The sequence below is a fragment of the Ranitomeya imitator genome, chromosome 1, assembly GCF_032444005.1.
Source record: "Ranitomeya imitator isolate aRanImi1 chromosome 1, aRanImi1.pri, whole genome shotgun sequence".
NCBI classification, from domain to species: Eukaryota; Metazoa; Chordata; class Amphibia; order Anura; family Dendrobatidae; genus Ranitomeya; species Ranitomeya imitator.
The window spans coordinates 2,165,882-2,191,755 of record NC_091282.1 but is presented as its reverse complement, the minus strand read 5'-3'; the positions used below and the strand labels follow the sequence as shown (position 1 = coordinate 2,191,755).

General features: G+C 45.3%; 1 protein-coding gene across 1 annotated transcript in view; it reads right to left on the bottom strand.

Moving 5' to 3' along the window:
• Positions 1-17,485, bottom strand: part of TMEM8B (transmembrane protein 8B) — a 120,605-nt gene extending 103,120 nt beyond the window's left edge. Inside the window, exon 1 of the mRNA XM_069745419.1 lies at positions 17,244-17,485. Within this exon, the coding sequence (XP_069601520.1) occupies positions 17,244-17,455 (212 nt within the window). The 5' untranslated portion in view covers positions 17,456-17,485. The remainder of the gene's footprint in view (positions 1-17,243) is intronic.
• Between the last annotated feature and the right edge of the window lie 8,389 nt (positions 17,486-25,874).

Here is a 25,874-nt window from a genome sequence, read left to right as displayed (position 1 = left end):
TTCTACAGAACCTAATAATTGTATGATACAATATTGTTCTGCTCCAGGAAGACATCCAGGCCTCTCTTGAACCCCTCGACTGAGTTCGCCATCACCACCTCCTCAGGCAAGCAATTCCAGATTCTCACTGCCCTAACAGTAAAGAATCCTCTTCTATGTTGGTGGAAAAACCTTCTCTCCTCCAGACGCAAAGAATGCCCCCTTGTGCCCGTCACCTTCCTTGGTATAAACAGATCCTCAGCGAGATATTTGTATTGTCCCCTTATATACTTATACATGGTTATTAGATCGCCCCTCAGTCGTCTTTTTTCTAGACTAAATAATCCTAATTTCGCTAATCTATCTGGGTATTGTAGTTCTCCCATCCCCTTTATTAATTTTGTTGCCCTCCTTTGTACTCTCTCTAGTTCCATTATATCCTTCCTGAGCACCGGTGCCCAAAACTGGACACAGTACTCCATGTGCGGTCTAACTAGGGATTTGTACAGAGGCAGTATAATGCTCTCATCATGTGTATCCAGACCTCTTTTAATGCACCCCATGATCCTGTTTGCCTTGGCAGCTGCTGCCTGGCACTGGCTGCTCCAGGTAAGTTTATCATTAACTAGGATCCCCAAGTCCTTCTCCCTGTCAGATTTACCCAGTGGTTTCCCGTTCAGTGTGTAATGGTGATATTGATTCCCTCTTCCCATGTGTATAACCTTACATTTATCATTGTTAAACCTCATCTGCCACCTTTCAGCCCAAGTTTCCAACTTATCCAGATCCATCTGTAGCAGAATACTATCTTCTCTTGTATTAACTGCTTTACATAGTTTTGTATCATCTGCAAATATCGATATTTTACTGTGTAAACCTTCTACCAGATCATTAATGAATATGTTGAAGAGAACAGGTCCCAATACTGACCCCTGCGGTACCCCACTGGTCACAGCGACCCAGTTAGAGACTATACCATTTATAACCACCCTCTGCTTTCTATCACTAAGCCAGTTACTAACCCATTTACACACATTTTCCCCCAGACCAAGCATTCTCATTTTGTGTACCAACCTCTTGTGCGGCACGGTATCAAACGCTATCATGCCCATCTGACACTTTTCCGGCTTGATAGTCAGTCCTGCTTGGTGAATTCGCCTGAGCACCTCCTCAAGATGCTGCAGGTGGTCACCTCAGGAGGAACTGAAGATGGCAATGACATCCAAGTACGCCAACGCGTACTTCTCCAGTCCCTGAAGCAGGTGGTTGACCGTCTGCTGGAAAGGGGCAGGGGCATTCTTCATGCCGAAGGGCATGACCGTGGACTCGTACAGTCCGAAGGATGTGATAAAGACGGACTTCTGTGCCTCGGGGCTCAGCGGAATCTGCCAATATCCTCGACTCAGACCCATTATGGTCAAATATTCTGCCCCAGCCAACCGCTCAAGCAGCTCCTCGATGCGTGACATTGGGTGTGCGTCAGAGGCAGTGATGGCGTTGAGTCCCCTGTAGTCCATGCATAACCGGGTGGTCTGATCCTTCTTTGGCACGAGATCTACAGGTGAGGCTCATGCGCTCTTTGACCATTGAATCAACCCCAGCTGTAACATCTCATCGATCTCCTGGCACATAACTGTTATGACCTGGTGGTTAGGAGCACCCGGAATGACCTGATAGTTAAACCTCATACAGGACGAGCTCTGGGATGTGGGAACTCTGCTGACCGCAAGCCCTAATCCTATCACACACACTAGAAATAGCCGTGGAGCGCTCCTGACCAGACCTAGGCACCTTGTCACAGCCTAAGAGCTATCTAGCCCTAGAGATGGAAAATAAAGCCTACCTTGCCTCAGAGAAATTCCCCAAAGGTAAAGGAAGCCCCCCACATATATTGACTGTGAGTAAAGATGAAAGTCACAAACGCAGAAATGAAACAGGTTTCAGCAAAGGGAGGCCAGACTTACTAAATAGACACAAAAACCTACAAAAGACCACGCAGAGTGTGCAAAAAGACCTCCACACCGACTCACGGTGCGGAGGAGCCACTCTGCATCCCAGAGCTTCCAGCTAGCAAGACAAAATCATGATAACCAGCTGGACAAGAAAACAGTGAACAAATAATTACTATCAGGAACTTAGCTTCTGCAGGAGAAGGCAGGTCACCAGAGAGATCCAGGAGCGAACTGAACAAATGCAAAAACATTGACAGCTGGCATGGAGTAACGATCTGAGAGGAGTTAAATAGAGCAGCCAACCAAAGGATAAACCACGTCACCTGTGTAAGGAACCTCAGAAGCAGCAGCTTCACTCACAGCCACCAGAGGGAGCCCATAGACAGAACTCGCCGAAGTACCATTCACGACCACAGGAGGGAGTTCGACAACAGGATTCACAACACATAACCTGCTGCACCTCGTCCGAGATCCAATAGGGTGTTCGCCGTAACATAGTAACATAGTTAGTAAGGCCGAAAAAAGACATTTGTCCATCCAGTTCAGCCTATATTCCATCATAATAAATCCCCAGATCTACGTCCTTCTACAGAACCTAATAATTGTATGATACAATATTGTTCTGCTCCAGGAAGACATCCAGGCCTCTCTTGAACCCCTCGACTGAGTTCGCCATCACCACCTCCTCAGGCAAGCAATTCCAGATTCTCACTGCCCTAACAGTAAAGAATCCTCTTCTATGTTGGTGGAAAAACCTTCTCTCCTCCAGACGCAAAGAATGCCCCCTTGTGCCCGTCACCTTCCTTGGTATAAACAGATCCTCAGCGAGATATTTGTATTGTCCCCTTATATACTTATACATGGTTATTAGATCGCCCCTCAGTCGTCTTTTTTCTAGACTAAATAATCCTAATTTCGCTAATCTATCTGGGTATTGTAGTTCTCCCATCCCCTTTATTAATTTTGTTGCCCTCCTTTGTACTCTCTCTAGTTCCATTATATCCTTCCTGAGCACCGGTGCCCAAAACTGGACACAGTACTCCATGTGCGGTCTAACTAGGGATTTGTACAGAGGCAGTATAATGCTCTCATCATGTGTATCCAGACCTCTTTTAATGCACCCCATGATCCTGTTTGCCTTGGCAGCTGCTGCCTGGCACTGGCTGCTCCAGGTAAGTTTATCATTAACTAGGATCCCCAAGTCCTTCTCCCTGTCAGATTTACCCAGTGGTTTCCCGTTCAGTGTGTAATGGTGATATTGATTCCCTCTTCCCATGTGTATAACCTTACATTTATCATTGTTAAACCTCATCTGCCACCTTTCAGCCCAAGTTTCCAACTTATCCAGATCCATCTGTAGCAGAATACTATCTTCTCTTGTATTAACTGCTTTACATAGTTTTGTATCATCTGCAAATATCGATATTTTACTGTGTAAACCTTCTACCAGATCATTAATGAATATGTTGAAGAGAACAGGTCCCAATACTGACCCCTGCGGTACCCCACTGGTCACAGCGACCCAGTTAGAGACTATACCATTTATAACCACCCTCTGCCTTCTATCACTAAGCCAGTTACTAACCCATTTACACACATTTTCCCCCAGACCAAGCATTCTCATTTTGTGTACCAACCTCTTGTGCGGCACGGTATCAAACGCTTTGGAAAAATCGAGATATACCACGTCCAATGACTCACCGTGGTCCAGCCTATAGCTTACCTCTTCATAAAAACTGATTAGATTGGTTTGACAGGAGCGATTTCTCATAAACCCATGCTGATATGGAGTTAAACAGTTATTCTCATTGAGATAATCCAGAATAACATCCCTCAGAAACCCTTCAAATATTTTACCAACAATAGAGGTTAGACTTACTGGCCTATAATTTCCAGGTTCACTTTTAGAGCCCTTTTTGAATATTGGCACCACATTTGCTATGCGCCAATCCTGTGGAACAGACCCTGTCGCTATAGAGTCCCTAAAAATAAGAAATAATGGTTTATCTATTACATTACTTAGTTCTCTTAGTACTCGTGGGTGTATGCCATCTGGACCCGGAGATTTATCTATTTTAATCTTATTTAGCCGGTTTCGCACCTCTTCTTGGGTTAGATTGGTGACCCTTAATATAGGGTTTTCATTGTTTCTTGGGATTTCACCTAGCATTTCATTTTCCACCGTGAATACCGTGGAGAAGAAGGTGTTTAATATGTTAGCTTTTTCCTCGTCATCTACAACCATTCTTTCCTCACTATTTTTTAAGGGGCCTACATTTTCAGTTTTTATTCTTTTACTATTGATATAGTTGAAGAACAGTTTGGGATTAGTTTTACTCTCCTTAGCAATGTGCTTCTCTGTTTCCTTTTTGGCAGCTTTAATTAGTTTTTTAGATAAAGTATTTTTCTCCCTATAGTTTTTTAGAGCTCCAATGGTGCCATCCTGCTTTAGTAGTGCAAATGCTTTCTTTTTACTGTTAATTGCCTGTCTTACTTCTTTGTTTAGCCACATTGGGTTTTTCCTATTTCTAGTCCTTTTATTCCCACAAGGTATAAACCGCTTACACTGCCTATTTAGGATGTTCTTAAACATTTCCCATTTATTATCTGTATTCTTATTTCTGAGGATATTGTCCCAGTCTACCAGATTAAGGGCATCTCTAAGCTGGTCAAACTTTCCCTTCCTAAAGTTCAATGTTTTTGTGACTCCCTGACAAGTCCCCCTAGTGAAAGACAGGTGAAACTGCACAATATTGTGGTCGCTATTTCCTAAATGCCCGACCACCTGCAGATTTGTTATTCTGTCAGGTCTATTAGATAGTATTAGGTCTAAAAGTGCTGCTCCTCTGGTTGGATTCTGCACCAATTGTGAAAGATAATTTTTCTTGGTTATTAGCAGAAACCTGTTGCCTTTATGGGTTTCACAGGTTTCACTTTCCCAGTTAATATCCGGGTAGTTAAAGTCCCCCATAACCAGGACCTCATTATGGGTTGCAGCTTCATCTATCTGCTTTAGAAGTAGACTTTCCATGGTTTCTGTTATATTTGGGGGTTTGTAACAGACCCCAATGAGAATTTTGTTACCATTTTTCCCTCCATGAATTTCGACCCATATGGACTCGACATCCTCATTCCCTTCGCTAATATCCTCCCTTAAAGTGGACTTTAGACAAGACTTTACATAGAGACAAACCCCTCCTCCTCTCCGATTTTTACGATCCTTTCTAAACAGACTGTAACCCTGTAAGTTAACTGCCCAGTCATAGCTTTCATCTAACCATGTCTCGGTTATTCCCACTATGTCAAAGTTACCTGTAGATATTTCTGCTTCTAGTTCTTCCATCTTGTTTGTCAGGCTTCTGGCGTTTGCGAGCATGCAGTTTAGAGGATTTTGTTTTGTTCCAATCTCCTCACTGTGGATTGTTTTAGAAATGTTCTTACCTCCCTTCTGAGTAAGTTTTCCTGGGTCTTCTTTGTTCAAGTCTAATGTTTTTCTTCCCGTCCCCTCTTCTTCTAGTTTAACGCCCTCCTGATGAGTGTAGCGAGTCTTCTGGCGAATGTGTGTTTCCCAGGTTTGTTGAGGTGTAGTCCGTCTCTGGCGAGGAGTCCATCATACCAGTAATTCACACCGTGGTCCAGGAATCCAAATCCTTGTTGTCTGCACCATCGTCTTAGCCAGTTGTTTGCATCAAGGATCCTGTTCCATCTCCTGGTGCCATGCCCGTCTACTGGAAGGATAGAAGAAAAAACTACCTGTGCATCCAGTTCCTTTACTTTCTTCCCCAACTCTTCAAAGTCTTTGCAGATTGTCGGTAGGTCTTTCCTTGCCGTGTCATTGGTGCCAACATGTATCAGAAGAAATGTGTGGACGTCCTTGGAGCTGAACAGCTTTGGTATCCTATCGGTCACATCCTTGATCATCGCACCTGGAAGGCAGCATACTTCTCTTGCAGTTATGTCCGGTCTGCAGATGGCTGCTTCGGTGCCTCTCAGTAGTGAGTCTCCCACCACCACCACTCTTCGTTGCTTCTTGGCTGTACTTTTTGCTGTCACTTGTTGCTGTGTGCCCTTTTCTTTTTTGCTTGCTGGTATTGCTTCATCCTTAGGTGTGCCATCTTCATCCTCTACAAAGATTTGATATCGGTTCTTCAGTTGTGTGGTTGGTGATTTCTCCATGGTCTTCTTGCTTCTTTTGGTCACATGCTTCCACTCATCTGCTTTTGGAGGTTCTCTGACACTTTTTTCACCTTCTGTGACCAGTAGAGATGCTTCTGTTCTGTCTAGAAAGTCTTCATTCTCTTTGATGAGTTTCAAGGTTGCTATTCTTTCTTCCAGACCCCGCACCTTTTCTTCTAAAAGGGCCACTAGTCTACACTTCTGACAGGTGAAATTTAATTCTTCTTCTGGTCGATCTGTGAACATGTAGCACATGCTGCAGCTCACCATGTAGGTTGTCACATCTGCCATGTTGCTCCTAGATCCTGCTGACTTGCTGTGTGTTTTCCTTCTTGTGTAATCTACTCAGCCAAGCTCTCTTGCAATAATGTCCTACAGGCAAAAATTTGGTGATTCTTTCCAAGCAGCTGGTCCCGGCTGTACCCAACGATCTTCTAGCTTAGGGAGACTCTTCGCTTTCCCAGAAGGCACCTGGAATATGCAAATTAGCCTCCTCAAGCTTGAATCCCTGGTTTGGTGATTCTTTCCAAGCAGCTGGTCCCGGCTGTACCCAACGATCTTCTAGCTTAGGGAGACTCTTTGCTTTCCCAGAAGGCACCTGGAATATGCAAATTAGCCTCCTCAAGCTTGAATCCCTGGTTTGGTGATTCTTTCCAAGCAGCTGGTCCCGGCTGTACCCAACGATCTTCTAGCTTAGGGAGACTCTTCGCTTTCCCAGAAGGCACCTGGAATATGCAAATTAGCCTCCTCAAGCTTGAATCCCTGGTTTGGTGATTCTTTCCAAGCAGCTGGTCCCGGCTGTACCCAACGATCTTCTAGCTTAGGGAGACTCTTCGCTTTCCCAGAAGGCACCTGGAATATGCAAATTAGCCTCCTCAAGCTTGAATCCCTGGTTTGGTGATTCTTTCCAAGCAGCTGGTCCCGGCTGTACCCAACGATCTTCTAGCTTAGGGAGACTCTTCGCTTTCCCAGAAGGCACCTGGAATATGCAAATTAGCCTCCTCAAGCTTGAATCCCTGGTTTGATGATTCTTTCCAAGCAGCTGGTCCCGGCTGTACCCAACGATCTTCTAGCTTAGGGAGACTCTTCGCTTTCCCAGAAGGCACCTGGAATATGCAAATTAGCCTCCTCAAGCTTGAATCCCTGGTTTGGTGATTCTTTCCAAGCAGCTGGTCCCGGCTGTACCCAACGATCTTCTAGCTTAGGGAGACTCTTCGCTTTCCCAGAAGGCACCTGGAATATGCAAATTAGCCTCCTCAAGCTTGAATCCCTGGTTTGATGATTCTTTCCAAGCAGCTGGTCCCGGCTGTACCCAACGATCTTCTAGCTTAGGGAGACTCTTCGCTTTCCCAGAAGGCACCTGGAATATGCAAATTAGCCTCCTCAAGCTTGAATCCCTGGTAGTAGTGGGGCATGATTCTTGGTGTCCACCTCGTGGACCGCTAACTCAGTCCTTCCAGGTCGGTTAGGTGAACATGGCCCGGAAGGGTTCCAGCTTGGTCTGCAACTGCAACCGCTGGGGTTCGGTTAGCGAAGTGCTTACCTCCACGTCCTCAATGGACCCACCAGCCTTGGCTTGGGCCAGAATGTCCAGGAGGGGGTCTTCCTCCCCGTCTTCGGGCAGGCTGCAGACCAGTAGGACATAAGGTTCACGTTACGTTCGTGATGAGCCTTCATCAAGTAGACGTTAAAGGCCTTGCGCCTACCTCGTGCGTGGTGAAGCATGACCACATAGGTGACTGGGTTGAGCTGTTGGTGGACGACGTACGGGCCTTCCCAGGCTGCCTGAAACTTATCCTTTTGTATGGGGACCAGCACCCACACCTTTGACCCACATGGTAGGTCCGCTCCCGTACGTTTGGGTCGTACCAGTGCTTCTGGTCAGCCTGAGCCTGCGTCATGTTGTCATGCACCAACTGAGTCAAGGTCTACATTTTGTCATGGAAGAGCATGACATACTCCACTATGGACACTTCAGACAGGTTCGGCTCCTCTTCCCAGGATTCCCTTACCAACACAAGGAGTCCCCGGACTCGCCTGCCATACAGGAGCTCGAAGGGGGAGAACCCCGTCGAGGCCTGCGGAACCTCTCGGCAAGCAAATAGCAGGTGTGGGAGGTACCGCTCTCAATCACATCCTTGGGTCTCAACCAGCATGCGTAGCATCTGTTTGAGGGTACCATTGAAGCGCTCACACAAGCCTTTGGTCTGTGCGTAATACGCACTCGATACCAGACGCTTCACCTGCATTCTCTTACAGAGAGCCTCCATTAGGCGAGACATGAATTGGGTCCCTTGATCGGTAAGCATCTCCCTGGGAAATCCTACCCTTGAAAAGATGGCCAACAGTGCATCCGCTACCTTATCTGCCCTAGTTGAGGACAGTGCCACTGCTTCTGGATACTGGGTAGCATAGTCTACCACAGTAAGGATGTATTGCTTTCCAGAACTGCTGGGGATGGCCAGCGAGCCCACAATGTCCACCGCGATCCTCTGGAAAGGCTCCTCTATCACTGGTAAAGGGATCAGGGGAGCCTTAAGAGCCGGCCCCGCCTTCCCCACTCTTTGACAGGTGATAGAAGAGCGGCAGTAGTTTGACACATCTGTCCCCATCTTAGGCCAATAGAAGTGTTGAGACAGCCGGGCCTTAGTTTTGCTGACCCCCAAGTGTCCAGCGAGCAGGATCTCATGGGAAATCCGCAACAACTCACCCCGGAATTGCTGCGGGACGACCAGCTGTCTTTTCCTCAACCACTCCTTTTGGAATTTCCGGGTACTGTCCCAGGTACAACCTCCCTCGTTCCCAGAACACCCTCTCCTTATCCGTCACGGAGGTGGGCGTCTCGGCGAGTTGTCTCAAACTCTCCAGGCTCGCATCTGAGTGCAGAACGGCCTAAAACTCCTGGCTAGGGGAAGCCAGAAGCGATGTCAGGGTCCCTTCCCCACGGGAACCCTCTGGGACCTGCTCTGGATCCATCTCTGATTCAGTCACGCCTGAGACTGAGGGTCCAGAGGGCAGAATCTTATCTGCATTCCGGGCACTCTGACTGTGGGTGACAGCAGCTATGTAGGCTGTCTCCCCAAGATCTTTACAGACCCATCAGCCGGCACTGCCATGGGCTCTACCTCCCCATCCACCCCCAACACTCCAGGGGCAGTGCTACTTATGGGCCAGTTACCTTCCTCTGTGGCACTGATCAGTTGCATGGCATCACCTTCCTCATGGTTCCCATGCATCTCCCCATTTCTCTGAGCACCATCGCTGACTCCTGTTAGGGGTTCCTCAGCCATCCCACCCGCAGAGTGATGTGGCTGAGCACTCCTGCACACGTGAACACATTATTCCATTTGTTAATGGTTATCAGGTAAAATACGCATATTTTCATCATTAGCATTATCGGTATTACCCTCGGCATTTTCAGAAAAATTATTATCAGGCACATCATTAACCGGTAAAATATTGTCAGGTAACACCTGCAATTTCCCATTGCTATTATCAGCATTCGATTGGGGAGGGGTGTCAGGGACGTAGTATGTAACCGTTCTCCCAGATCAGTCCCCAACATAACATCAGTGGGCAAATTATCAGACAACCCCACTTCCTTCACCCCGCTCCCGGCACCCCAATCTAGATACACCCGGGCCATTGGCAGGGGACAGCTGATGCCTCCAATCCCAGTGACAGTCAGGGTTTCCCACGGAATGATTTCTTCAGGGGCCGCCAGTTCGGGTCGGATGAGGGTCCGTTCAGCCCCGGTGTCCTTGAGGCCTGTAGCAACGAGACCCCCCCACGGTGACGTGCTGCACATTGTCACACACCCTCCCAACCACAACACCCAGCAAAAGAACTGGTGCATTAGGCCCTGGGGCCTTGGCTGAGGGATTCTTCTGCTTCTCTGGACAGTTGGCGCTGATATGACCAGTCCGTTTGCAGGAAAAACAATGGCGAAGGTCGGTGGTAGGTCTGGTGCTGTTGGCAACGAGGACAGGGCCTCTGGTGAGATGGCTGGCAGGGGAACTGGCGTTGGTTGCAGGCTTACCCCCTCTCCAGCTGGCGGTGACAGGCCAACCGTAGATTGAAAGTCTAGAAGCCACATAGGCATCGGCAATCTGCACTGCTTTAGTCACGTCTTTGGGTTCTCTGTCCATCACGAACTGTCGCACCTCAGCTGGGCAAAGATGAAAGAACTGGTCTTTGATGATCAGGTCTCCCAGCTGCACAAAGGTGGTCACTGACAGTCCTTGGATCCACTGGTAAAAGTGGGTCCTGAGTCCATGCACCACATCGCCGTAGCTGTCATGTGGGCCACGTTGGAGGTTCCGGAACTTTCTACGGTAAACCTCAGGTGTGAGCTGGTAATTGGTTATCAGGGCCTGCTTGATGGCCTCAGTCATCATCTTGGTCTGGCGGGAGAGAAACAAACGCCTTCAGAGCTTTGCCTATTAGCCCTTGTTATGCTGCTTATACCAGCCTTCTCCTCTTGCAGCCATCATTGCCAAAGAAAAGATAGGATAGAAAAACAAAGAGAAGGGTAGGGGGTAATCGCAAGTACAGAAGGTAATGTCTCAACACTAGTAAACACTGAGCTTGCTCTCCAAACTTATTGCGCTGAGTCCTCGCAAGAACTGGGCAAGTTTTTAGTGAGAGGAATGATTGCTCAAACCAGATCACTAATGCTCTATTATCCCAAAGCTCGGCCACCAATATGTTCACACCGTGCTGCCAACACTATGTCACTGATCCCAGCAATATGTCAGGGATCCCGGGGAGGATACCTTTATCGTCCCCACTACTCACACCAGTTTGTCACGAACCGGGGTTGTTTGGTTGCCCCTGGTTCCTTCTTTGAAGGGGATTTATCTATATCCCACTTCCCAGTTCCGGTTTGGAACTTGCAGCTCTCTGGCGCCCCCCTTACCCTCAGGTCTAATTAGGTACTCCACCTAGGGTAATTAGTCGCCGGAAAGGCTGCCTGCCATGTACTTGCTATTGGGCTCACTGCAGCAAGGGCGATATAACTACTCCCACACAGACAGTAACAATAATTATCAACGCCACCATCGCTAGAAAGCTTCCAATCGCACAGAACAAAGTATGCTGCCACCAGCTCCGATTTTCACCCAAGGATAACGGGTCTGGAGCCAAACCAAATCAGTAGCGTAATTCACCTCAGAGGACACACAGTTCGTTATAGAGCACGAAGAGACAAACTAGTAATTTTCTATTTTACTCCATAAAGAGGTAGGCAATGTTTACAAAGTATTAAAAAGATATTATAAAGGAGACAGTATATGCATACATTACAGATTACAAAATAAAATAGGATTAATAGAAGAAAAACACACTTACAGGTCGTTCAGCTCATTTCAAATCAGCATGGCGGCCGTGTGCTCAGGAGATACATCCAGGTGCATTAGCAGAGCTTTGCTGAGCTGCTATTAGCTCGCTTCTTGGACCAAGACTAAACCACTACTCAGCAGGCGTAAAAGATATGCCCTCTGGTTGTGACATCACTAAGTGGGCTGAGTAATGATATGCACTGCTTTTCTCAGAATTTATGTTTTGGAGTCCACCTAACAAAGGCATTCTTTTGCCAAGGGGAGGAGCGAATGAGGGGCTTTACAGGATTGGTCGCCTGCAGTTTAATAGCCACAACCTGCTCACACACTAGTATGGAGTTGCACAGTGTATCCTCGTAGGGCTTTGTTTGTGTGAGTGCAGAGGGGGGAGAGAAAAGGGGGTCGAAACTGCAGCGTGGGTGTCTAGGACCATGGTCACATGTGCAAATATCCCTCAGACCATGGTATTTTACATTATCGTGACACTCCCTCAGAAACGACCGCATGGGTCCGTCCTCCTCGGGCACCATCATACGAGTCTGCGCACACACTCCCCCATAAACTACCGCATGGGAACGCCCTTCCTGTGCACCATCAAACACTCCCCCAGAAACGACCGCATGGGTCCGTCCTTCTTAGGCACCATCATACGAGTCTGCGCACACACTCCCACAGAAACTACCGCATGGGACCATCCTTCTGGGGCACCATCATACGAGTCCGCACACACTCCCCCAGAAACTACCGCATGGGACCATCCTTACCGGGAGCCATCATACGAGTTCGCGCACACAGTACCCCAGAAACGACTGCATAGGTTCGTCCTTCCCGGGCACCATCATTCAACTCCGCGCACTCTGCTTTAGAAACTATCGCATGGGTCTGTCCTTCCCAGGGACCAGCATACGAGTCCGTGCACACTCCCTCGAAACGACTGCATACGTCCGTCCTTTCCGGGCACCATTATACGAGTCCGCGCACACTCCCCCAGAAACTACCACATGGGTCCGTCCTTCCCCGGGACCATCATACGAGTCCACGCACTGCCCCAGAAACTACCACATGGGTCTGTCCTTCCCGGGCACCATCATACGAGTCTGCGCACACTCCCCCAGAAACTACCGCATGGGTCTGTCTTTCCTAGGCACCATCATACGAGTCCATTTACACATCCCCAGTAACCATTATACAGTTATGTCCATATATATTTGGCCAGAGACAACATTTTTCTAATTTTGGTTATAGACATTACCACAATTAATTTTAAACAAAACAATTCAGATGCAGTTGAAGTTCAGACTTTACATAACATAGTAACATAGTTAGTAAGGCCGAAAAAAGACATTTGTCCATCCAGTTCAGCCTATATTCCATCATAATAAATCCCCAGATCTACGTCCTTCTACAGAACCTAATAATTGTATGATACAATATTGTTCTGCTCCAGGAAGACATCCAGGCCTCTCTTGAACCCCTCGACTGAGTTCGCCATCACCACCTCCTCAGGCAAGCAATTCCAGATTCTCACTGCCCTAACAGTAAAGAATCCTCTTCTATGTTGGTGGAAAAACCTTCTCTCCTCCAGACGCAAAGAATGCCCCCTTGTGCCCGTCACCTTCCTTGGTATAAACAGATCCTCAGCGAGATATTTGTATTGTCCCCTTATATACTTATACATGGTTATTAGATCGCCCCTCAGTCGTCTTTTTTCTAGACTAAATAATCCTAATTTCGCTAATCTATCTGGGTATTGTAGTTCTCCCATCCCCTTTATTAATTTTGTTGCCCTCCTTTGTACTCTCTCTAGTTCCATTATATCCTTCCTGAGCACCGGTGCCCAAAACTGGACACAGTACTCCATGTGCGGTCTAACTAGGGATTTGTACAGAGGCAGTATAATGCTCTCATCATGTGTATCCAGACCTCTTTTAATGCACCCCATGATCCTGTTTGCCTTGGCAGCTGCTGCCTGGCACTGGCTGCTCCAGGTAAGTTTATCATTAACTAGGATCCCCAAGTCCTTCTCCCTGTCAGATTTACCCAGTGGTTTCCCGTTCAGTGTGTAATGGTGATATTGATTCCTTCTTCCCATGTGTATAACCTTACATTTATCATTGTTAAACCTCATCTGCCACCTTTCAGCCCAAGTTTCCAACTTATCCAGATCCATCTGTAGCAGAATACTATCTTCTCTTGTATTAACTGCTTTACATAGTTTTGTATCATCTGCAAATATCGATATTTTACTGTGTAAACCTTCTACCAGATCATTAATGAATATGTTGAAGAGAACAGGTCCCAATACTGACCCCTGCGGTACCCCACTGGTCACAGCGACCCAGTTAGAGACTATACCATTTATAACCACCCTCTGCTTTCTATCACTAAGCCAGTTACTAACCCATTTACACACATTTTCCCCCAGACCAAGCATTCTCATTTTGTGTACCAACCTCTTGTGCGGCACGGTATCAAACGCTTTGGAAAAATCGAGATATACCACGTCCAATGACTCACCGTGGTCCAGCCTATAGCTTACCTCTTCATAAAAACTGATTAGATTGGTTTGACAGGAGCGATTTCTCATAAACCCATGCTGATATGGAGTTAAACAGTTATTCTCATTGAGATAATCCAGAATAACATCCCTCAGAAACCCTTCAAATATTTTACCAACAATAGAGGTTAGACTTACTGGCCTATAATTTCCAGGTTCACTTTTAGAGCCCTTTTTGAATATTGGCACCACATTTGCTATGCGCCAGTCCTGCGGAACAGACCCTGTCGCTATAGAGTCCCTAAAAATAAGAAATAATGGTTTATCTATTACATTACTTAGTTCTCTTAGTACTCGTGGGTGTATGCCATCCGGACCCGGAGATTTATCTATTTTAATCTTATTTAGCCGGTTTCGCACCTCTTCTTGGGTTAGATTGGTGACCCTTAATATAGGGTTTTCATTGTTTCTTGGGATTTCACCTAGCATTTCATTTTCCACCGTGAATACCGTGGAGAAGAAGGTGTTTAATATGTTAGCTTTTTCCTCGTCATCTACAACCATTCTTTCCTCACTATTTTTTAAGGGGCCTACATTTTCAGTTTTTATTCTTTTACTATTGATATAGTGGAAGAACAGTTTGGGATTAGTTTTACTCTCCTTAGCAATGTGCTTCTCTGTTTCCTTTTTGGCAGCTTTAATTAGTTTTTTAGATAAAGTATTTTTCTCCCTATAGTTTTTTAGAGCTTCAATGGTGCCATCCTGCTTTAGTAGTGCAAATGCTTTCTTTTTACTGTTAATTGCCTGTCTTACTTCTTTGTTTAGCCACATTGGGTTTTTCCTATTTCTAGTCCTTTTATTCCCACAAGGTATAAACCGCTTACACTGCCTATTTAGGATGTTCTTAAACATTTCCCATTTATTATCTGTATTCTCATTTCTGAGGATATTGTCCCAGTCTACCAGATTAAGGGCATCTCTAAGCTGTTCAAACTTTGCCTTCCTAAAGTTCAATGTTTTTGTGACTCCCTGACAAGTCCCCCTAGTGAAAGACAGGTGAAACTGTACAATATTGTGGTCGCTATTTCCTAGATGCCCGACCACCTGCAGATTTGTTATTCTGTCAGGTCTATTAGATAGTATTAGGTCTAAAAGTGCTGCTCCTCTGGTTGGATTCTGCACCAATTGTGAAAGATAATTTTTCTTGGTTATTAGCAGAAACCTGTTGCCTTTATGGGTTTCACAGGTTTCTGTTTCCCAGTTAATATCCGGGTAGTTAAAGTCCCCCATAACCAGGACCTCATTATGGGTTGCAGCTTCATCTATCTGCTTTAGAAGTAGACTTTCCATGCTTTCTGTTATATTTGGGGGTTTGTAACAGACCCCAATGAGAATTTTGTTACCATTTTTCCCTTTCAGCTTTCATTTGAGGGTATCCACATTAAAATTGGATGAAGGGTTTAGGAGTTTCAGCTCCTTAACATGTGCCACCCTGTTTTTAAAGGGACCAAAAGTAATTGGACAATTGACTCCAAGGCTATTTCATGGACAGGTGTGGGCAATCCCTTCGTTATGTCATTCTCAATTAAGCAGATAAAAGGCCTGGAGTTGATTTGAGGTGCGGTGCTGCATTTGGAAGGTTTTGCTGTGAAGTAAACATGCGGTAAAGGAGATCTCCATGCAGGTGAAACAAGCCATCCTTAAGCTGCGAAAACATAAAAAACCCATCCGAGAAATTACTACAATATTAGGAGTGGCAAAATCTACAGTTTGGTACATCCTGAGAAAGAAGAAAGCACTGGTGAACTCATCAATGCAAAAAGACCTAGGCGCCCACGGAAGACAACAGTGGTGGATGATCGCAGAATAATCTCCATGGAGAAGAGAAACCCCTTCACAACAGCCGACCAAGTGACCAACACTCTCCAGGAGGTCGGCGTATCAATATCCAAATCTACCATAAAGAGAAGACTGCATGAAAGTAACTACAGAGGGTTCACTGCACGGTGCAGTCACTCATAAGCATCAAGAAGAAAAAGGCTAGACTGGACTTTGCTAAAAAACATCTAAAAAAGCCAGCACAGTTCTGGAACAACATTCTATGGACAGATGAAACCAAGATCAACCTCTACCAGAATGATGGAAAGAGAAAAGTATGGTGAAGGCGCGGTACAGCTCATGATCCAAAGCATACCACATCATCTGTATAACCCGGCGGAGGCAGTGTGATGGCGCGGGCATGCATAAACCCGGTGGAGGCAGTGTGATGGCGCGGGCATGCATAAACCCGGCGGAGGCAGTGTGATGGCGCGGGCATGCATAAACCCGGCGGAGGCAGTGTGATGGCGCGGGCATGCATAAACCCGGTGGACGCAGTGTGATGGCACGGGCATGCATGGCTGCCAGTGGCACTGGGTCACTAGTGTTTATTGATGATGTGACACAGGAATGAATTCTGAGGTCTTCAGAGCCGCCATACTGTGTGCTCAGATCCAGCCAAATGCAGCCAAACTGATTGGTCGTCGTTTCATACTACAGATGGACAATGACCCAAAACATAAAGCCAAAGCAACCAGGAGTTTATTAAAGCAAAGAAGTGGAATATTCTTGAATGGCCAAGTCAGTCACCTGATCTCAACCAAACTGAGCAGCATTTCACTTGTTAAAGACTAAACTTCAGACAGAAAGGCCACAAACAAACAGCAACTGAAAACCACCGCAGTGAAGGCAGAGCATCAAAAAGGAGGAAACAGCGTCTGGTGATGTCCATGAGTTCAAGACTTCAGGCAGTCATTGCCAACAAAGGGTTTTCAACCAAGTACTAGAAATGAACATTTTATATACAATTATTGAATCTGTCCAATTACTTTTGGTCCCTTTAAAAACAGGGTGGCACATGTTAAGGAGCTGAAACTCCTAAACCCTTCATCCAATTTTAATGTGGATACCCTCAAATGAAAGCTGAAAGTCTGAACTTCAACTGCATCTGAAATGTTTTGTTTAAAGTTCATTGTGGTAATGTCTATAACCAAAATTAGAGAAATGTTGTCTCTGTCCAAATATATATGGACCTACCTGTAGGCATTTTCCTTCTCTGGCACCGTCGTGTGGGTCCGCACACCTGTCACCATCTCACCCTCAGCATTTCCACCGGTAATTGCCGGCCGGGGATTGCGAAACCGACACAAAGCAGATTATCTCCAACAACGACGACCCTGCAAAACTGACAGAGCCGACAACCTCTCTGAGGAGACCACGGTCTGCTGCCTCCTCCTGACACCGTCCACTCCTGCCACTTACACCGTCACGCTGCGGTCTGGACAGTGGTCACCAAACGTTCCTCCCTGCTCCTTGAAGGTAATGAGGTTCCACACGGCGATGACGGTGTCTTCTGGGATGTGGAAGTGGAAAAGCTCAACGCTGCCGACCGAACGGAAAGGACTGAGCTTCCGAGGAGTCCGGGTAAAGTAATCCGTGACAAAGAGGCCGTCTGTGGGGGGAAGAGACGACATTACCCCCGATAATACACAGGGAAGACCCCCAGCAGACCGCGACAGTGATGATGGGAGGAGTAGTCCTGTGTGATGTCATTATACAGAGGATATTACCTCTATAATATACAGGGATGACCCCCAGCAGATCTCTATAGTGATGATGGAGGAGTAGTCCTGTGTGATGTTATTATACAGAGGATATTACCCCTATAATATACAGGGATGACCCCCAGCAGACCTCTATAGTGATGATGGGGGGAGTAGTCCTGTGTGATGTCATTATACAGAGGATATTACCCCTATAATATACAGGGATGACCCCCAGCAGACCTCTATAGTGATGATGGAGGAGTAGTCCTGTGTGATGTCATTATACAGAGGATATTACCCCTATAATATACAGGGATGACTCCCAGCAGATCTCTATAGTGATGATGGGAGGAGTAGTCCTGTGTGATGTCATTATACAGAGGATATTACCTCTATAATATACAGGGATGACCCCCAGCAGACCTCTATAGTGATGATGGAGGAGTAGTCCTGTGTGATGTCATTATACAGAGGATATTACCTCTATAATATACAGGGATGACCCCCAGCAGACCTCTATAGTGATGATGGAGGAGTAGTCCTGTGTGATGTCATTATACAGAGGATATTACCTCTATAATATACAGGGATGACCCCCAGCAGACCTCTATAGTGATGATGGAGGAGTAGTCCTGTGTGATGTCATTATACAGAGGATATTACCTCTATAATATACAGGGATGACCCCCAGCAGATCTCTATAGTGATGATGGGAGGAGTAGTCCTGTGTGATGTCATTATACAGAGGATATTACCTCTATAATATACAGGGATGACCCCCAGCAGATCTCTATAGTGATGATGGAGGAGTAGTCCTGTGTGATGTCATTATACAGAGGATATTACCTCTATAATATACAGGGATGACCCCCAGCAGACCTCTATAGTGATGATGGGGGGAGTAGTCCTGTGTGATGTCATTATACAGAGGATATTACCTCTATAATATACAGGGATGACCCCCAGCAGATCTCTATAGTGATGATGGAGGAGTAGTCCTGTGTGATGTTATTATACAGAGGATATTACCTCTATAATATACAGGGATGACCCCCAGCAGACCTCTATAGTGATGATGGGAGGAGTAGTCCTGTGTGATGTCATTATACAGAGGATATTACCTCTATAATATACAGGGATGACCCCCAGCAGATCTCTATAGTGATGATGGAGGAGTAGTCCTGTGTGATGTTATTATACAGAGGATATTACCTCTATAATATACAGGGATGACCCCCAGCAGATCTCTATAGTGATGATGGGAGGAGTAGTCCTGTGTGATGTTATTATACAGAGGATATTACCTCTATAATATACAGGGATGACCCCCAGCAGACCTCTATAGTGATGATGGGAGGAGTAGTCCTGTGTGATGTTATTATACAGAGGATATTACCTCTATAATATACAGGGATGACCCCCAGCAGACCTCTATAGTGATGATGGAGGAGTAGTCCTGTGTGATGTCATTATACAGAGGATATTACCTCTATAATATACAGGGATGACCCCCAGCAGACCTCTATAGTGATGATGGGAGGAGTAGTCCTGTGTGATGTCATTATACAGAGGATATTACCTCTATAATATACAGGGATGACCCCCAGCAGACCTCTATAGTGATGATGGGGGAGTAGTCCTGTGTGATGTCATTATACAGAGGATATTACCTCTATAATATACAGGGATGACCCCCAGCAGATCTCTATAGTGATGATGGGGGAGTAGTCCTGTGTGATGTCATTATACAGAGGATATTACCTCTATAATATACAGGGATGACCCCCAGCAGATCTCTATAGTGATGATGGGGGAGTAGTCCTGTGTGATGTCATTATACAGAGGATATTACCTCTATAATATACAGGGATGACCCCCAGCAGACCTCTATAGTGATGATGGGGGAGTAGTCCTGTGTGATGTCATTATACAGAGGATATTACCTCTATAATATACAGGGATGACCCCCAGCAGATCTCTATAGTGATGATGGGAGGAGTAGTCCTGTGTGATGTCATTATACAGAGGATATTACCTCTATAATATACAGGGATGACCCCCAGCAGATCTCTATAGTGATGATGGAGGAGTAGTCCTGTGTGATGTCATTATACAGAGGATATTACCTCTATAATATACAGGGATGACCCCCAGCAGACCTCTATAGTGATGATGGGAGGAGTAGTCCTGTGTGATGTCATTATACAGAGGATATTACCTCTATAATATACAGGGATGACCCCCAGCAGACCTCTATAGTGATGATGGGAGGAGTAGTCCTGTGTGATGTTATTATACAGAGGATATTACCTCTATAATATACAGGGATGACCCCCAGCAGATCTCTATAGTGATGATGGGGGAGTAGTCCTGTGTGATGTTATTATACAGAGGATATTACCCCTATAATATACAGGGATGACCCCCAGCAGACCTCTATAGTGATGATGGGGGAGTAGTCCTGTGTGATGTCATTATACAGAGGATATTACCCCTATAATATACAGGGATGACCCCCAGCAGACCTCTATAGTGATGATGGAGGAGTAGTCCTGTGTGATGTCATTATACAGAGGATATTACCTCTATAATATACAGGGATGACCCCCAGCAGATCTCTATAGTGATGATGGAGGAGTAGTCCTGTGTGATGTCATTATACAGAGGATATTACCCCGATAATACACAGGGAAGACCCCCAGCAGATCTCTATAGTGATGATGGAGGAGTAGTCCTGTGTGATGTCATTATACAGAGGATATTACCCCTATAATATACAGGGATGACCCCCAGCAGACCTCTATAGTGATGATGGAGGAGTAGTCCTGTGTGATGTCATTATACAGAGGATATTACCTCTATAATATACAGGGATGACCCCCAGCAGATCTCTATAGTGATGATGGAGGAGTAGTCCTGTGTGATGTCATTATACAGAGGATATTACCCCGATAATACACAGGGAAGACCCCCAGCAGATCTCTATAGTGATGATGGAGGAGTAGTCCTGTGTGATGTTATTATACAGAGGATATTACCCCTATAATATACAGGGATGACCCCCAGCAGACCTCTATAGTGATGATGGGGGAGTAGTCCTGTGTGATGTCATTATACAGAGGATATTACCCCTATAATATACAGGGATGACCCCCAGCAGACCTCTATAGTGATGATGGAGGAGTAGTCCTGTGTGATGTCATTATACAGAGGATATTACCTCTATAATATACAGGGATGACCCCCAGCAGATCTCTATAGTGATGATGGAGGAGTAGTCCTGTGTGATGTTATTATACAGAGGATATTACCCCTATAATATACAGGGATGACCCCCAGCAGATCTCTATAGTGATGATGGGAGGAGTAGTCCTGTGTGATGTCATTATACAGAGGATATTACCTCTATAATATACAGGGATGACCCCCAGCAGACCTCTATAGTGATGATGGAGGAGTAGTCCTGTGTGATGTCATTATACAGAGGATATTACCTCTATAATATACAGGGATGACCCCCAGCAGATCTCTATAGTGATGATGGGAGGAGTAGTCCTGTGTGATGTCATTATACAGAGGATATTACCCCTATAATATACAGGGATGACCCCCAGCAGATCTCTATAGTGATGATGGAGGAGTAGTCCTGTGTGATGTCATTATACAGAGGATATTACCTCTATAATATACAGGGATGACCCCCAGCAGACCTCTATAGTGATGATGGGAGGAGTAGTCCTGTGTGATGTCATTATACAGAGGATATTACCTCTATAATATACAGGGATGACCCCCAGCAGACCTCTATAGTGATGATGGGAGGAGTAGTCCTGTGTGATGTTATTATACAGAGGATATTACCTCTATAATATACAGGGATGACCCCCAGCAGACCTCTATAGTGATGATGGGAGGAGTAGTCCTGTGTGATGTCATTATACAGAGGATATTACCTCTATAATATACAGGGATGACCCCCAGCAGATCTCTATAGTGATGATGGAGGAGTAGTCCTGTGTGATGTTATTATACAGAGGATATTACCTCTATAATATACAGGGATGACCCCCAGCAGACCTCTATAGTGATGATGGAGGAGTAGTCCTGTGTGATGTCATTATACAGAGGATATTACCTCTATAATATACAGGGATGACCCCCAGCAGACCTCTATAGTGATGATGGGAGGAGTAGTCCTGTGTGATGTCATTATACAGAGGATATTACCTCTATAATATACAGGGATGACCCCCAGCAGATCTCTATAGTGATGATGGAGGAGTAGTCCTGTGTGATGTCATTATACAGAGGATATTACCTCTATAATATACAGGGATGACCCCCAGCAGATCTCTATAGTGATGATGGGGGAGTAGTCCTGTGTGATGTTATTATACAGAGGATATTACCTCTATAATATACAGGGATGACCCCCAGCAGACCTCTATAGTGATGATGGGGGAGTAGTCCTGTGTGATGTCATTATACAGAGGATATTACCCCTATAATATACAGGGATGACCCCCAGCAGACCTCTATAGTGATGATGGGGGAGTAGTCCTGTGTGATGTCATTATACAGAGGATATTACCTCTATAATATACAGGGATGACCCCCAGCAGACCTCTATAGTGATGATGGGAGGAGTAGTCCTGTGTGATGTCATTATACAGAGGATATTACCTCTATAATATACAGGGATGACCCCCAGCAGACCTCTATAGTGATGATGGAGGAGTAGTCCTGTGTGATGTTATTATACAGAGGATATTACCTCTATAATATACAGGGATGACCCCCAGCAGATCTCTATAGTGATGATGGAGGAGTAGTCCTGTGTGATGTCATTATACAGAGGATATTACCTCTATAATATACAGGGATGACCCCCAGCAGATCTCTATAGTGATGATGGAGGAGTAGTCCTGTGTGATGTCATTATACAGAGGATATTACCTCTATAATATACAGGGATGACCCCCAGCAGATCTCTATAGTGATGATGGGAGGAGTAGTCCTGTGTGATGTTATTATACAGAGGATATTACCTCTATAATATACAGGGATGACCCCCAGCAGATCTCTATAGTGATGATGGAGGAGTAGTCCTGTGTGATGTTATTATACAGAGGATATTACCTCTATAATATACAGGGATGACCCCCAGCAGATCTCTATAGTGATGATGGGAGGAGTAGTCCTGTGTGATGTCATTATACAGAGGATATTACCTCTATAATATACAGGGATGACCCCCAGCAGACCTCTATAGTGATGATGGGGGAGTAGTCCTGTGTGATGTCATTATACAGAGGATATTACCTCTATAATATACAGGGATGACCCCCAGCAGACCTCTATAGTGATGATGGGAGGAGTAGTCCTGTGTGATGTCATTATACAGAGGATATTACCTCTATAATATACAGGGATGACCCCCAGCAGACCTCTATAGTGATGATGGGAGGACTAGTCCTGTGTGATGTCATTATACAGAGGATATTACCTCTATAATATACAGGGATGACCCCCAGCAGACCTCTATAGTGATGATGGAGGAGTAGTCCTGTGTGATGTCATTATACAGAGGATATTACCTCTATAATATACAGGGATGACCCCCAGCAGACCTCTATAGTGATGATGGAGGAGTAGTCCTGTGTGATGTCATTATACAGAGGATATTACCTCTATAATATACAGGGATGACCCCCAGCAGACCTCTATAGTGATGATGGAGGAGTAGTCCTGTGTGATGTCATTATACAGAGGATATTACCTCTATAATATACAGGGATGACCCCCAGCAGATCTCTATAGTGATGATGGAGGAGTAGTCCTGTGTGATGTCATTATACAGAGGATATTACCTCTATAATATACAGGGATGACCCCCAGCAGATCCCTATAGTGATGATGGAGGAGTAGTCCTGTGTGATGTCATTATACAGAGGATATTACCTCTATAATATACAGGGATGACCCCCAGCAGACCTCTATAGTGATGATGGAGGAGTAGTCCTGTGTGATGTCATTATACAGAGGATATTACCTCTATAATATACAGGGATGACCCCCAGCAGATCTCTATAGTGATGATGGAGGAGTAGTCCTGTGTGATGTTATTATACAGAGGATATTACCTCTATAATATACAGGGATGACCCCCAGCAGATCTCTATAGTGATGATGGAGGAGTAGTCCTGTGTGATGTTATTATACAGAGGATATTACCCCTATAATATACAGGGATGACCCCCAGCAGACCTCTATAGTGATGATGGAGGAGTAGTCCTGTGTGATGTCATTATACAGAGGATATTACCTCTATAATATACAGGGATGACCCCCAGCAGATCTCTATAGTGATGATGGAGGAGTAGTCCTGTGTGATGTTATTATACAGAGGATATTACCCCTATAATATACAGGGATGACCCCCAGCAGACCTCTATAGTGATGATGGAGGAGTAGTCCTGTGTGATGTCATTATACAGAGGATATTACCTCTATAATATACAGGGATGACCCCCAGCAGATCCCTATAGTGATGATGGAGGAGTAGTCCTGTGTGATGTCATTATACAGAGGATATTACCTCTATAATATACAGGGATGACCCCCAGCAGACCTCTATAGTGATGATGGGGGAGTAGTCCTGTGTGATGTCATTATACAGAGGATATTACCTCTATAATATACAGGGATGACTCCCAGCAGATCTCTATAGTGATGATGGAGGAGTAGTCCTGTGTGATGTTATTATACAGAGGATATTACCCCTATAATATACAGGGATGACTCCCAGCAGATCTCTATAGTGATGATGGGGGAGTAGTCCTGTGTGATGTCATTATACAGAGGATATTACCTCTATAATATACAGGGATGACTCCCAGCAGATCTCTATAGTGATGATGGAGGAGTAGTCCTGTGTGATGTCATTATACAGAGGATATTACCTCTATAATATACAGGGATGACTCCCAGCAGATCTCTATAGTGATGATGGAGGAGTAGTCCTGTGTGATGTCATTATACAGAGGATATTACCTCTATAATATACAGGGATGACCCCCAGCAGACCTCTATAGTGATGATGGAGGAGTAGTCCTGTGTGATGTTATTATACAGAGGATATTACCTCTATAATATACAGGGATGACCCCCAGCAGACCTCTATAGTGATGATGGAGGAGTAGTCCTGTGTGATGTCATTATACAGAGGATATTACCTCTATAATATACAGGGATGACTCCCAGCAGATCTCTATAGTGATGATGGAGGAGTAGTCCTGTGTGATGTCATTATACAGAGGATATTACCTCTATAATATACAGGGATGACCCCCAGCAGACCTCTATAGTGATGATGGGAGGAGTAGTCCTGTGTGATGTCATTATACAGAGGATATTACCTCTATAATATACAGGGATGACCCCCAGCAGACCTCTATAGTGATGATGGGAGGAGTAGTCCTGTGTGATGTCATTATACAGAGGATATTACCCCTATAATATACAGGGATGACCCCCAGCAGACCTCTATAGTGATGATGGAGGAGTAGTCCTGTGTGATGTCATTATACAGAGGATATTACCTCTATAATATACAGGGATGACCCCCAGCAGACCTCTATAGTGATGATGGGAGGAGTAGTCCTGTGTGATGTCATTATACAGAGGATATTACCTCTATAATATACAGGGATGACCCCCAGCAGATCTCTATAGTGATGATGGGGGAGTAGTCCTGTGTGATGTTATTATACAGAGGATATTACCCCTATAATATACAGGGATGACCCCCAGCAGATCTCTATAGTGATGATGGAGGAGTAGTCCTGTGTGATGTCATTATACAGAGGATATTACCTCTATAATATACAGGGATGACTCCCAGCAGACCTCTATAGTGATGATGGAGGAGTAGTCCTGTGTGATGTCATTATACAGAGGATATTACCTCTATAATATACAGGGATGACCCCCAGCAGACCTCTATAGTGATGATGGAGGAGTAGTCCTGTGTGATGTTATTATACAGAGGATATTACCTCTATAATATACAGGGATGACCCCCAGCAGACCTCTATAGTGATGATGGAGGAGTAGTCCTGTGTGATGTTATTATACAGAGGATATTACCCCTATAATATACAGAGATGACTCCCAGCAGATCTCTATAGTGATGATGGGGGAGTAGTCCTGTGTGATGTTATTATACAGAGGATATTACCTCTATAATATACAGGGATGACCCCCAGCAGATCTCTATAGTGATGATGGGGGAGTAGTCCTGTGTGATGTTATTATACAGAGGATATTACCCCTATAATATACAGGG